The sequence below is a fragment of the Strigops habroptila genome, chromosome 6 (assembly GCF_004027225.2).
Source record: "Strigops habroptila isolate Jane chromosome 6, bStrHab1.2.pri, whole genome shotgun sequence".
In the NCBI taxonomy this organism is placed as follows: Eukaryota; Metazoa; Chordata; class Aves; order Psittaciformes; family Psittacidae; genus Strigops; species Strigops habroptila.
In genome coordinates this window covers 56,901,063-56,915,052 of record NC_044282.2, presented here as the reverse complement: position 1 = coordinate 56,915,052, position 13,990 = coordinate 56,901,063, and the positions used below count along the sequence as shown (strand labels likewise).

The window sequence follows — 13,990 nt, the reverse complement described above, 5'->3', positions numbered from 1 at the left end:
AGCTGCTGGGAGCTGTTACGCTCTAGATGGGCCATTGATCTGACTTAATGGGTTTCTTCTTGTGCAAAGTGATGACTTCCTTCTTTCAGAGTATCAGTTCTCTGGTGGAATCTCATTTAACGAGCTGATGCAGCAGAGTAAGTGCTTTGTACAGTGCCTTTTCTGTCAAGAACTGGTGCTTTCTTGTTTTTAGGCTTCTTAGTCTTGATTAGCACATTCACTTCCAATCCTAACACCTTAATTTAGAAAGATAGGAAGGTGGGAGACAATTATGAGAAAAATGGTGTCTGTTACTTTCCTCCTACACCTTTCCCCTCAGTTCCTCCCACTCTGCTGCTTGTATCTCACTTTTTTCCACTCATGTCTTTCAGCAGTATGATTGCATCTTTTCTGTAACAAAAACCTTTGAGCTTTCTGAAGTGGAGCTGATCAACTAATACAGTTTTATATAATAAAATATTTTATTTAGTAAGTCATTGAAGTAATATTTATATTTTTAAAAATGTTTTCAGATATGAGCTGTGACTGAAGAGTTGGAATAAGAGACTTCTGGGCTCAAAGCTACCAAGGGTTGGAGTGGATGGCTAAAATACTGTCTGTTTCTCAGTTTTCTCAGCACATTAGCTTACTTGTTTACTAATACGATTGTATGGAACAGTTAAGTTTATTAAGGCCTTTAGTATGTTTAGTTGCAGGATGCCATGATTTTTGAGTATAATACATCAGTACACACAGGATGGTAAGTACCTGAAATCTGTTAGCCTATGCAGTGCCTGTCTAAAAACACTGACCCTTTAGGTAATTTCAATGGCCTCTCAGTCTTTTAAATCTCTTGTTTCAGGAAGTTAAGAAGGATGTAGAACCCAAGGATGATGCCGTACCAGTCAGAAGGGAGAAATCTGGCAACGTAGCCAGTCTTGTGCAGCGTATGAGCACCTATGGGCTTCCTGCAGGAGGATTTCAGCCTCATCCCCCATCGAAAAGCTTCAAGAAGAGTATGTAGTCTTTCCAATTCCTTCAATTGTGTAAGCTGCTGATGTGCATTTTTTTTTTTTTTTTAAATAAACATGAATTTTTTAATGACTGACTTAGTTTTAAGGTTATATGGAAAACTAGAGACATAGGAGGAACTTACATGTACTTCTCAACAGCAGCAATAAGGATGAATTTTTCTGGGAACAGGATTTAGTCCTTTCTACATTCCAGAGACTTGAGCTGTAACTTCATGTGAGCCCTGCTTGTATTGTGTCAGGTACCTGAATGAGAACTGCAGGCCTCTTCATGATAATCAAAAATCTTCCTGTGGACATTTCTTTTAAACATAAAAGTTCTGCTGGGAATTCAGGGCTTTGTGACAAGGAAACATTCTGCAGTTCAGGTTCCTCTTAGTGTTCCCTGCATCCAGAAAATTGACCTGTGATTTGTATTTGGGCACTCTTATAAGAGACACTGCTTTAAATTACTCTGGCTTCCTCTCTCTTACAAGGGATTGCAGGCGTTTATGATTTAAACTTTCTTTTTTTAAAAGAAAGAATTCAGAACTTACTGTTTCTGGTATGTTTATGCTTTGAAGTTTTGCCCATAAAAGGAGAAGAACCACTAGTTGTCATTTAAAGCCCTGAAATGGGACCATGAGATTTACAAATCTGTTGAAACCATCTTCTAGACAACTAAGGATATTACCTTAAAAATCACTTTTAGTGACTCTGACCTCTATATGCATATTTGCAATAGCACATAAGTGCCTGTTAGATGTTTGCATCAGCAGGCTTTTAAAAATCTGTCCTGAAAGATTAATGCTGTTCCCAGATTAATGCCTCCAGGCTCTGAAAGGGAATCAACATGATCCTTATAGGTCCTTACAACTAGGATTCTGTGATTCTAGGAAGATGATCTGATACTAGTTCCGAGGTTGCCTACTCATTCTGCTTGTCTCTGAAACCCTAGAATGATGTCATATATAGCATGTCTTGTGCTGGTGGCTGTGGCCAGGGTAGTAGGTACAACTTGGGTCTCAAACTCTGCAGTTCTCTGGCTAGTCTCATTCTCCCAGAAGAAAACAGTGTTCAAGTACCTTCCTTTAAGCACACAACTGTTTACTTGGCACGATGACAGTCTCTGCATTTCCATTTTACTTGCTGTTCCCTCTTTCCTGGAAGACTGTTCAAACAGCTCCTGCAGATCCTGTTTGCTCTGTGCCTGGGCAGTCATTTGCTCCCTTGAAAAGGTTCCCAGTGCTTTGTTGTCTTCCTGTTTCTGGTTCCTAACCTGGTGAAATGAGGTTTACAATGTTAACAACTAAGTTAAGCTTCTTCGATAGCAAGTTTCCAGTGTGCAGTGAGGTAGGTTGTCTCTGCCTGGGGCATCCCTTGTGTTTTTTCTCATATGCAGCTCTCTCGGGTATTTTATACCAGGTGGGTAGTAAGCTGCAGGCTCTGTTCCTATCAGTTAGATGGCTGCCTTTATTCATGGAAAGGAAAATACAGAAGGTGTGTTAAATTACATCAAGAAAAGGTTGAATTTGGTTTACTCCATACAAAACAAATAAAACCTGAAGCCAGGCAAGTTGTTTTGGAAACAATTGCCTGAGGGCTTGCAGCCCAGTAGTCGTGCAGCACCATGTGAAGCTGGAGTGTTTTTTTCCAAGCAGATTGCAGATTTCCTAGCTTTCTAGGTTAGTCTAGGAATTTTCAAAACTGGAAGGCGGTACTTTCTGAATTACATATCACTGAAATCAGGCCTCGGGTGAGAGTGAGCTCTGCACGTGAAATGAGTATATGGGGTTTTTTTTTCCTCCCCCTCTTCCCCATGTAGATAGAATTACAATATGAAAAGGAATGCTGAGATCAAATTTATACCAAATGGCCATGACTTTTTAATTTGCCTTTTTCTCTGGTATCAGTTAATCTCATACAAAGAAGGAGCTCTGAAAGCGCTGTAGGAGGTAGTAAAGGCCAGTGAACCGTTTATTGCAATTACTGTTAACCTAACAATCCTTCTGGGCTGATGTATGAGTTTCAGTGGAGTTAAAAGAAGGGTATATTAGGTGGGCAATTACGTGTTATTAGAAATAACCCATAGAGCTTCATTCTTCTGGTTTATTTGCTTCCTGCGCCTTTTATGCTCTTTAGAGCACAGACCATATACCAGCATGTAGAAAATTCTTGATTTGGTGAGCCCTCTCTCAGAAATTTTAGATGCTGAATATTATTCAGATGCCTGGTGTATTTTGTACTGAGGATGCTGGGTAAGGTGGTCTTCTAAATGACTTTGGACTTTGAACGCTGCTATAAGACAAGGAACAATCTTGGAGGCAGTATCTGTGTTCTGAAATGTTTTTACCCAGCTAATCTTAATTGCTGAAGCTTGAGTGTGGAAGGATTGCAAAGTATAAAAGAGTATGGAAACTGTAGAGCTTCTACAAGCTGAAGCTTTACCACTTCAAGCATTTGTTTCATATATTTGCTTAAACTGTTTCAGATTTATTTGTAAGGAGTTTAGGGATCCTGTGTGGGTCATAGCTCAGGATGACAATTGCCTTCAAAAGTGTGCTGGCTGCTCTGTTGTGGAAAAGGTCTGAAGGCATGGCTGCTTGTTTGAAGGAGAACTCTCTGAGTCCAGCAGTAGCATTGCTCCAGGATATGTGCAGAGTAATTGGGCAATTGTAGGTTCACACCACTCTGGCTGGAAGGACTGTTGGAAGCCACTTCAATGCTCTCCCCTCTTGGAATGTCACTGTGTCTTTTTACTGCCTGCAAAGCTTTAATGTTACGTGGTAAACATCTAAAGACTGCACTATATTTTAATTTTGCCTTTGTCAGACACTGCTAGTTGAAGCTTAGGTTGAATTTCTCAACTCCATACTGGTACTGAGAAAAGGGAGAGGTTTTGCATTGGCAGATAAAAATGAGTTTGGATTTTGAAATATGAGCCAAGCAAATGTTAGCATTACCTCAGAGCTGTAGTTAGCAAAGTCTTTGTTAGAGGACAGAAAGGCTGTTGGCATTTCTCTGTTGTGCAGAACAAAATGTGTTACTTCTTTCAGGATTACTTAAGACTGGAGACTCGAAGTTGCACATTTCTTCCAAGCAGGTGCTAACACTGCAACTGGCAGTGGTTGTCATTCCTGCAGATTATGCTCAGGAAACAGCTTGAAAAATCATTGTAGTGGGGGTTTATCTGACTTGCTTGTGTCAACATGTTTTCTATAGCATGTTTGTAATTGGCAGTGCAGCGTTAGTTTGTAATTGGCAGTCTGTGAAGCGCCGTGATTTCCAAGTTCTAAGATACAGCTTGCTAGCCTAAAGTGACACAGGCAAACTGGAAAACCAACAGCAAAATCTGCATAGCTTTGCAGGTTGGTTTGTGAGTCTTCTGGTCAGATGTCATCCTCAGGAGCTGAAGAAAACTAGTTTTCCCTTGCAAGAGTTCTTACTTTTGCCATTTCCTTTGGCTCAGGGTCCAAGAAGCGGCAGTGTAAAGTGCTCTTCGAATATGTCCCACAGAATGAGGATGAGCTGGAACTCAAGCTCGGGGATGTGATTGACATCATTGAAGAGGTAAGCTGTTTTACAGAGCTGATAGTCTCTTTATATGGCCAAAACTCAAATTGTTTCTTTGTCTGATTAAATGAATTACAAGGATGTTAGAAGAATAACATGGGAAGTAGTGTTTTTGAAGCTGAGTTCAGGAGTTCTTTCAGGTTCTAATCCTAAATCAATGAATGCTAGATGTTAGGAGAAACATTTGATCATCACAGCAATAAATTATGATCTGTTACACAGATTCCTTTTTCGGAAGACTTTTACGGTTCTTTGGCCCTGTCTGTGATCCTGTTTTTTAGGATGCTTATGCTAAAACTGTTTGACCAGTGGCCTTTAAGTTGACATACTCTAACTCAGTTTAGGTGAAAAATGTTATTTGACCTGATTTTTCCAGTCACATGCTTTCTTGCAAACTCACTGAAGCTTTGAACTAATATAGTAACAGTATTCAGCACAGAAGTCTATATCTGTAATACAATATACATCAGCCACTTGCACAAAAATATAGAGCATACAAATGCACTCAACAACATGTTATTATTTCTATTGCCTTCCTTTTTCACTGGGTAAGAAATACAATTAAAGATATGTCTTGATGTTCAGACTATAATGGCAATGGCCCTCTGCATTTGAGTAGGGGTTTAGTGTGTGGGTTTCTTTTCCAACCTACGTTCTTTCTCGGCATCTGTTCCATTTAATAGCAACTTGTATTGTGGGAAGCTTTGAATATGTGGGAAGAATGCCTCTCACAAGAGCGAAATCTGTCAGGGAGCCTGTGGAAGAGACCAGAGTGATTGTGGAAGGAACCTTTTCAGAACTAGGTGGAAAACTTCTGCATGGCATGCTCTGATTTTCACTGTGCCATCTCTTCTTACTACCTTCCTGTGAGTCTGAGGAAAGAGATTTCTTTCTGGCCATGTGTCTGGGGGTGCTGTGTAAGTAGCTTTATGAGACTCTGTTTTTCACATGCATGACCTCTTTTAAAGAGAGTACTAATTCTTTAAGATCCTGACAGTTGCCAGGAAGGACTTTTCCATTCTCCTAACAAGGAAGAAGTTATGCCTTTAGATGCATTTGCACTAATGGTTTACAGAATTGAATAAACAGAGTAAGTGACTTGTAAAACCCGCTCACTAAAATCACAGTTTCATAAGGACCTTTGTGAGTGGATGTTTTGTAACGGAGTGCTCCTGGATAACCTCACCAGTTTAATTTGTGAATAGTGCCTGTACACAGCAGTCATGACTTCAGATGGTCCAACGGAAGCGTTTATGAGAGGCAGCATGTGCAGTAAGCTGTTGTGGAACCTGCTGTTTCAGGTCACACGTGTCAACATCTGGAATTATTTTGGGAGGGGTGTTCAGTGTGGTGCAATAGAGATGACCAAGTAGCCAAACAGAATAAAAAGATCAAAGCATTTCCTCATCTGGTTTCTTAAGGAAACATGGGGTTTATTTTATTCTTGTATTTTTTTTCCCAAATGCTACCAGGTAGAAAAAAATATTGTAGCTAACTTGTAGTTTTTATGCTGTTTGCATGCTGTTTTTATGATGATGTAGAATAGACCTGACAGGTGTAGCTTAGGTCTGCTTCATAAAACTGTATACTGATCGACCAGACATGGAAAAAATGGTAGAAGATACATTCTATTGGTTGCGCAGTATGCTTGGACGCCTTGTCTTGGGTATCTTGTCTTCACTACTGTGAGATGATTCACTTCCATTTATATGTAAAAGATGCAATTTATATATATGTAGGTAACTCGTAAGTGTTACATCAGGCAAAGATCATTTGGTCATTTTTTTAAACAGGCAAAATAAGGTAAAATCAGCTCTGCAAGGGTAGCTGCTCTACCAGTTACAGAATCACAGAATGGTTTGCGTTGGTTAAAGACCATCTAGTGCCAATCCCCCTGCCACAGTCAGGGACACCTTCCATGAGACCAGGTTGGTCAAAGCCCCATCCAACCTGGCCTTGAACGCTGCCAGGGATGGGGCATACCTGAGAATGATTGAGTATTTAGCCCTTGAAATTGTTTTCATAAATTGAGTAGTTACACCTGACACTACTGATTGTGAAATCAAAAGTGGAGAGAGATGGATTCAGAATAAACGGCTAATATTGAAGAGAGCAGGCTGCAAGGATTAGAAGTAGCTGTTAGGGAAGAAGGCTCTTGTGCTCTGTGCTGGCTGAATCCACAAGGGGTTTTGTTTACAGAACGTGGGTTTTAAGTGCAAATTACATGCACAAAGTACATGTGATAAATGTATCATTGCTGTAACATCTTTGTTTCTCCTTCATATTTTCCCCCCACTTGTGTCAGATGCGGCACTAAATAGCAGTTTTATTTTTGTAGTATTTGCATGCTGTGTTATCAAGCATAATCGAAATTCACATGACTCCATTAGTGGAGTTCTACAGAACTTCTTGTTTCAGCTTTTTTTTTTTATTCCACTTTTGTTTAGAAGTCTGAGTTTTCATTATCTTACAGAAATAAGTTGGTAGAATTCACATTCAGAAAACGTACTGATGTGTGTACCAAAGCTGTAACTCCCTCTTGTGGAAATTGTATAATGTGGTAAGATTTTGAAATGGAAGATACAAGTTGTGAAATTGGGCCCTAACAACACAGATGACAGATGCAGAGATGTTCTCCAGCAAAGCATGTAGAACTTTTTAAACCTATATTTTAATGACGATAGCTTTTCTGGTAACACAGTTTGTATATAGTCAGGTTTTTTTAAAAGTGGTGAGGAGGCTAAAGCAAGTACTCTCAAGAAATTGTTGTTTTATTACTGACGCTCTCTGAATTGGCATCGCTTTGCCTTGCTAGTCTGTAAAGTGCTTTGCTGAACTTATTTCTTGGCAGAAGAATAAATGGATGCTCCAGTCGCTTTCTGTATTGTAAGCATTAAAAGTCCCTTTCTCATGGCTCTCAGGTGTAGTATGGGTGAGTCAAGACATTTGAATTTTAGTTTTCTGTAATATGTTATGTGAAACACGAGGTGCTGGAGCCAGGTCAGCACTTGTAAGTAATCTATGCTTAAAATTTGTTTCAGAGGACCAGACTTTGAATTTGAACCATCCACAGCTAAGCAATATCTGAGCATCAGAAAGTCTTTAAAAGTAACAGTGGTCTTTTCATTACCTGTGTGTCTTGTCTCTGTAGCTGCCAGGTTTTGCATGCATTCTGCTCGCCTGGAGGTAGGCTGACGTTTAAAAACTGTGCCTGTGTGTCAGACCTAGTGACCTACTAAACAAGGCTAAAAAAAGATAATGTAAACAACTGCTGTTTGCCTTGTTTGTTTTTCCTCCTGTTGCTTTCCTTTCTTGTCTAAAAACAGCTTTCCAGCCCTGAAATAGCAATCAAATGAAATATTTTGAAAATGTATGTTAATTATAGTTTTTAAATAGTGCTCATTGGGCAAATACGTTTGATTTATTTAAGACACCTTGAAAATTTTTCATAAATTTGAAAAGCACAATTCTTACTCAGTTTTCTGGCCCTGTTTTACACTGTCACCTATGTATGCCCAGATGTTGTGTGTTCTGCTTTGAACCGTGGGGTATTCCTCATAAATGTTCCATTAAATTTAGGCATTGCAGTGTAAATGACACACCAGGAATCCAAGCACATAACTGAGCACTGGAGTCATTATGTTCCCTAATTCCTGAACAGGTTTCTTTCCAGTGCAAAAATGAGTGGTTTTGTGAATAGGAAAGCCAACAAAATTGGGCATTCAGCAGACCTCCGTCCTGGTGCACCTCAGCTACCATCCGCAGCTGGCCAGCTCTGATGGGAAAGTGTCTGTGCCTTCTGACTCAACTAGAGTCAGGCATGTGCTATTCAGCCAGTTGCCTCTTGTTAGAAGCAATGGACAGCTTAGTTTTCCATTACTCTGTGATGTCTTGAAGGACTTTTCTCTGTTCTATCCAACATTATCTGTGTGAATTTTATCTTTGAAACTTGTGTCTTTTGATCAAAATTGTTTGAAGCTGTTTAATGGGTATGAGGCCAATGGGAGTAGCACTGGGTAGAAACTAGAGCATGCAGAGGAAAAGACAGATGGACAACAAGAATCCATAAAAATTTCCTCAGAAAGCCAGGTTAAAAGTTGCATCTTTTATTTCTTAAACAGTTCAATATTTTCTTCTTAAATGTGTAATGCCTGTTATTGTCTTACTTTGAGAAAGTTGATGGACATCTTGCTGCTGTTCTGGATTAACTGGCAGTGGCTAGTCTCATGTTTCAGGATCATTGCTGAAGTGACAGTAAACTGTTTTCTTGCTCTTCTTCTTGCCTATTTTTTCTACATCTTTGGGAGGCTTCTTTAAAGAGAAATCATGGTCATTTGAACTTCCCCAAAGTTGTTTGTAGAGTTTTATAAATGAAGCATAGGTGGAATTGATAAGAATTGCCTTTTGCTTTATTAGTAATGTACAAAATATTTCTACACAGGTAGAAGAAGGCTGGTGGAGTGGAACACTAAATGGCAGGACAGGGTTGTTTCCTTCAAACTTTGTGAAAGAATTGGAAGTGGCGGATGATGGAGAAACACAGGACTCTCTGGATGACACAGGTGGTATTCTCTTGTAAACCCTTAGCAAAGTCATTTTAGATCTCAGGTATAATTTGGAGTGTTATGGTTATATTACAACAAAAGTTGTAAAGAATTCAAGCTTCCTAAGAATGGGAAGTATTTAATGTAATTCTAGAAAATATCAATGCTAGCTGTGAAGATACGTGTCCTGCTCCCAATGTGCTTTTAATAAAATTGCAGTTAAGGTCTTGATCTTGCAAATGTGTATTCTGCATTTTATCACTACTCAAAATTCAATCATATTCAGAGTTGAGCTTTTTTTAGTATTGGGTATAAAATTATTTTTCCATTTAATAGCTTTTCTCAGTCTTATTCTCACAGACATGAGTACTCTAACACAGAACTTAAGTGTTTAACTGTGTCAGTTGAGAATTAAAACTTGAATGGAGGCGCTCTGTACTGTTCCGATTCAACTTAAAAAGAATCCTGAGAAGGGGGCCCTGGTTTTTCACTGTTTTAATCTAACAATAAAATGTTTTTAAGGTTGTGTTTACATTCAGTCATTCATTTGTGGCTATGGCTGTACAGCTTGGGCAGAAGCAGACAGTCTGTGAGTGCTGAATGGTGCCAGGCAGGTGCATGCTTTACAGGCAGTTACTTGTTCCCTTGAAACTGCACCTTAGAGGCATTGTCTATGAAGACCTGTTTGAAGGCTGGGGACTTGTGATATGATACTGCTAGAATGGAAGTGTTTTTTGGGGACAACATCTTAATGCAAGTTAATCGATGCTTGAAGACAGCTGTGTATGTTCAAGGAGAAAAGTGATTTTTTTTTTTTTTTTTCTTTTAGTAATGCACACTCTCATTTACAAGATGTTCAGTATTGATTGTTTCTAACAAGGGTTTGCTCAGAGATAGAGAAGAAAAGTCTGGCTTGGAATTTTTTTTTTTTTTTTTTTTTTTCCCCAAAATTGTGGAAATAATTGCAGAAGCATAAAACAAGAGCTGTTTGACTTGAGCAGTCCCAAATAGCTCAGCGGCTGCCTCCTTGGAGGTCAAGTTCCCTGAATTTAGTGGGGTCTGGAGAGATGAATTTACAAATGGGCATGTGTTGGTCTTAATTCCTGAATACTGAGATCAGTGGGACAGAACAGTAATTTGAAGTAATTGTATTTTCTGCCACTAACTAACAAGTTATGATTTTCAGCCCCTCACACCCCCAGAGGTTATATTTAATGTTCAGTATGTTCACAATCAGGATCTCAAGTATCTGCTAGTTCTCTCCTTACCCCTAGGAAATAGTAAATGTCCCATTCACTGAGCTATGGTCTTCCAAAAGTGCAACCTTTTCGCATCAGTGAAATATCTAGCTATCCTTTTAGATATCTAAGAAGGATATAACTAAGTGAGTAGTAACTCAATAGACAAAAAGTGAGATACTGAAGTCAAGAGCCATGTAACTTCACAGTAGTATGAAAACCCCACAAGTTTATGGTGGGGGGAAGAGGCTTTAATCTTTGTTGCAACTTCCAGACACGCAGACACTGAAAAGACCTTAACTGAAAAGCTAAAAGATGTGGAGGCTATTTTGAATTTGGTTTCTAAAAGCTCTCTATTTTTACATTACCATTTCTTGGCATTCTGCATGTGGAAATACTAGCTGTACCAGAATACTGTAGGTTTGAACAGATTTGATTGCAACTTAAAAGTTAAAAGAAAAGGAAAAAATAATAAAAACCAACCAACCAAAAAAAAAAAAAAAAAAAAAAGGGAAAAAAAGGTGAGTGGTGGTGGTGGGAGGAGGTCTTAAAAGCTCCTAACACCTAAATTAACATTTCTTTAACTACATTTTTCAAGGGTGGACAAACGTTGTCCCTTACGACTGAAAGATTTAAAGAATCCTTTATCACTGGTAGATAACACAAGTATTTATCTCAGCCAACTGTATCTAATATGAATGCTGAACTCCTTTAAAATAAGTTTTAGGTGTTACCAGGTTAAAAAGCTATTTAAATTTGCAAGAAACTTTTCAGGTAATTTTGATACTGCATTTTGAGCAAAAGGAAAATTTCACTTTGATGCCCAAAAAGGCATCATTCTGTTGCTGAAACACACTGGTTTTCCCCCTGTGGCTGCTGAAACATGGTAGGACTCATTATGGACCTTTATCGATTATCACTTTCAGCAGCTATAGTTGTGCAAATGACAAGCTTTTAAATGTTGGACTAAAACTTCGTCTTTAGAGAATGCGTAAGCAGTGTTTCATAAAACTAATGGAAAACATTGATGTTAACAGGCTGTGGAGCCTGAGTAATAATTGAAATAGCAAGCAATATGAGCAATCTAATGACTTAGTAGCCCAGAGTGTTTAGTGCAATATTGGTGTCATTTCAAATGCTCTTAAGTTAAATATACAACAGGAACAAATGTGAGGTATTACAGCTACAATAATGCTCCTCAAGAAGATGTTTAGCAAGAGCAGTGCACTCGGCTATATTATTCCCACTTTTTTTTTTTTCCCAAGAATAGCAAATAATTTCCAATCTTAAACCAACTTTTTTTTTTTTTTTTTTTTTTTTTTTATTTCTTTCAGAGTCTGTTTTCAGTGGTCCTACCTCACCTGTGGCCTCCCCAGGAAATGGGACTGAACCTGCATCTGGACCAGCACAACCAAAGAAAGTCCGAGGTGTTGGGTTTGGAGATATCTTTAAAGAAGGCTCAGTGAAACTGAAGACAAGATTATCCAGTAATGAATCAGAAGATAAAAAGCAAGATAAGGTTTGTAGTGACTCATATTGGGTTTTTTTTGGGGGGGGTTCGTATGAAAATAACTTGGAAGACTTGGATCTGAAGATGAAGTATCTTACAGCTGCTGAATACACTGACCATTTTAAATTTTGTCAATGTTGTTCCATAACCAGACCATATTCACATGGTGCTCTTGCCTAGAAAACAAAACAAACCCCCTCAAACTTATTTTATAGTAAGTTATATTTAACATTGATTCCAAAATATCTGTTCAAGTATCCTAGTATTTGAAATATCAGAAAGGGGAAAACAAAGCTGATATAAAATTGTCATTTCAAAGATTTATGATGTAAGACACAATAACTTCTCGAATGCATCTACAATAGGAGGTCTCTTGTAACAAACTTTGTATGTGGTCTAGGACAAGACTGTTAAGTCTTTCTATACAAGTTAATCTTGGCCTTTAAAACAAGGAATTTTTATTTTTTCTTGGGGTTTTTTTGGTTTTTTTGGTCCCATCCCGCCTGCCCACCCATTTTTGGTGGATATTGAGATTGGTGTTCTAGATGTCAACCATCAATTACCAATGTAAATGTCCTTCAGTAAATGCTGCCAAGCTTTTGGCTTTGGTGGTGTCTTATGTTAATGAGCTACATGAACTGGTGATTGTGTAAGCCTGAAAAACGCTGTTCTGTCATTTTTGCATACTCTTTTCCTCCTTTTTTGTGAGTGGGGGGGGGAAAAAAGGCACTTTTATTCTTTATATTTAACTTAAAGCTTAGGAGAGAGGAGATAATGTGACAATAGTGGAATTGCTTTAGTTTGAGTTTTATTTTGGTCTGGATCTGAGATCACTGTTATCCCTTGGAAGCACAACAGCGATACACAGTCCTTTATCTTGAACTTATGCATTGTTTATGCCAAAAGCTTCTATATGGGTTTTTAGCTCTTAATAAATTAAAGGCAGTGGAGACAATCCAGTGTTTCAGTTTTTACTCAGGTGGTCAGTGAAAGAAAGCTTTTAAAACCTTGAACAATTTACAATTTTTTTTTTTTTTTTTTTTTTTTTTTGTGTGCGTCTGTGGGTTATGCTCATTAATGCTGTTTGCTGACTGATTTGCTTTCCTCCGCTGCCATGGAAATAATTGTAATGGTGTAGGGCAAAAGGTGGCGTGAGTCCCTAGGAAGAGGGTAGAGACTTCCTTGAATGTATTTTCCATTGGTAGCAGTATGAAGAGCAGTGCTCATCCACCTGTAGACATGGTGTGTGTCCTCTGTTTCTTATCCTGTCAAAACATCAGATGATTTAGAAAATGAAAGTTACAAGTGTGTTGCCTTCTATTTAAGGCTCAGGGAATGTTATCTCCTAAGGAAGGTGGTGTTCAGCTTCAAGAGGAGAAGGCTCTGGGGAGATCTTCTTGAGTCCTTTCAGAGAGAGGCTTTTTACCAAGGTCTGTAGTGACAGGAGAAGAGACAATGGTTTTAAATTGAAGGAGGGTAGGTTTAGGTTGGACACAAGGAAGAAATTCTGTACTATAAGGATGATGAGACACTGGCACAGGTTGCCCAGAGAAGCTGTGGCTGCCCCATCCCTGGCAGTGTTCAAGGCCAGGTTGGATGGGGCTTGGAGCAACCTGGTCTAGTGGAAGGTGTCCCTGCCCATGGCATGGGGGTTGGAACTGGATGATCTTTAAGGTCCAACCCAAACCATTCTATGATTCTATGAAGGCACAGTGATTTTCTTCAGTTCTCGCCAGGCTTTGTACCTTGCAGCAGGATTCTGTGGGATCACCACATCTCCTCGTGAATGTTTAGACTAGGCTTTCAGGACCCAGGTTTCAATTTGCTTTCTTGTCACGAGATTGGTCATTCAAAAGCATGTTTCCCTGCTTTCTACTTTGTAACTTGGGACTATAAAGAGCCTAACTAAAGTATTTTCAATTAATATGAAGTCTGCTCAGACATTTTGAATTGTGTTATTTGACTGTGTATAAGCACTGAAATATGTTGTTGCTCTGTTGTTGGTTGGCATGCCTGGGAAGTTGTTATAGGCCATCTCTCAGCAAGAGGGAAATGAAGTGCAAAAGCAGTTTTGCATAACTTAAAGACAATGAAATAACCAGTTGAGTTTAGCACTTAATATTTGACTTACTCTTG

At 38.8% G+C, this 13,990-nt stretch overlaps 1 protein-coding gene across 2 annotated transcripts in view; it reads left to right on the top strand.

Moving 5' to 3' along the window:
* The window catches only part of CD2AP (CD2 associated protein), an 82,658-nt gene that overhangs the window by 38,836 nt on the left and 29,832 nt on the right, over positions 1-13,990 (top strand). For both annotated transcript variants that reach the window (XM_030490066.1, XM_030490067.1), the window contains exons 3-6: positions 842-995; positions 4,459-4,559; positions 9,004-9,124; positions 11,679-11,863. In XM_030490066.1, coding sequence (XP_030345926.1) covers positions 842-995; positions 4,459-4,559; positions 9,004-9,124; positions 11,679-11,863 — 561 coding nt within the window. The remainder of the gene's footprint in view (positions 1-841; positions 996-4,458; positions 4,560-9,003; positions 9,125-11,678; positions 11,864-13,990) is intronic.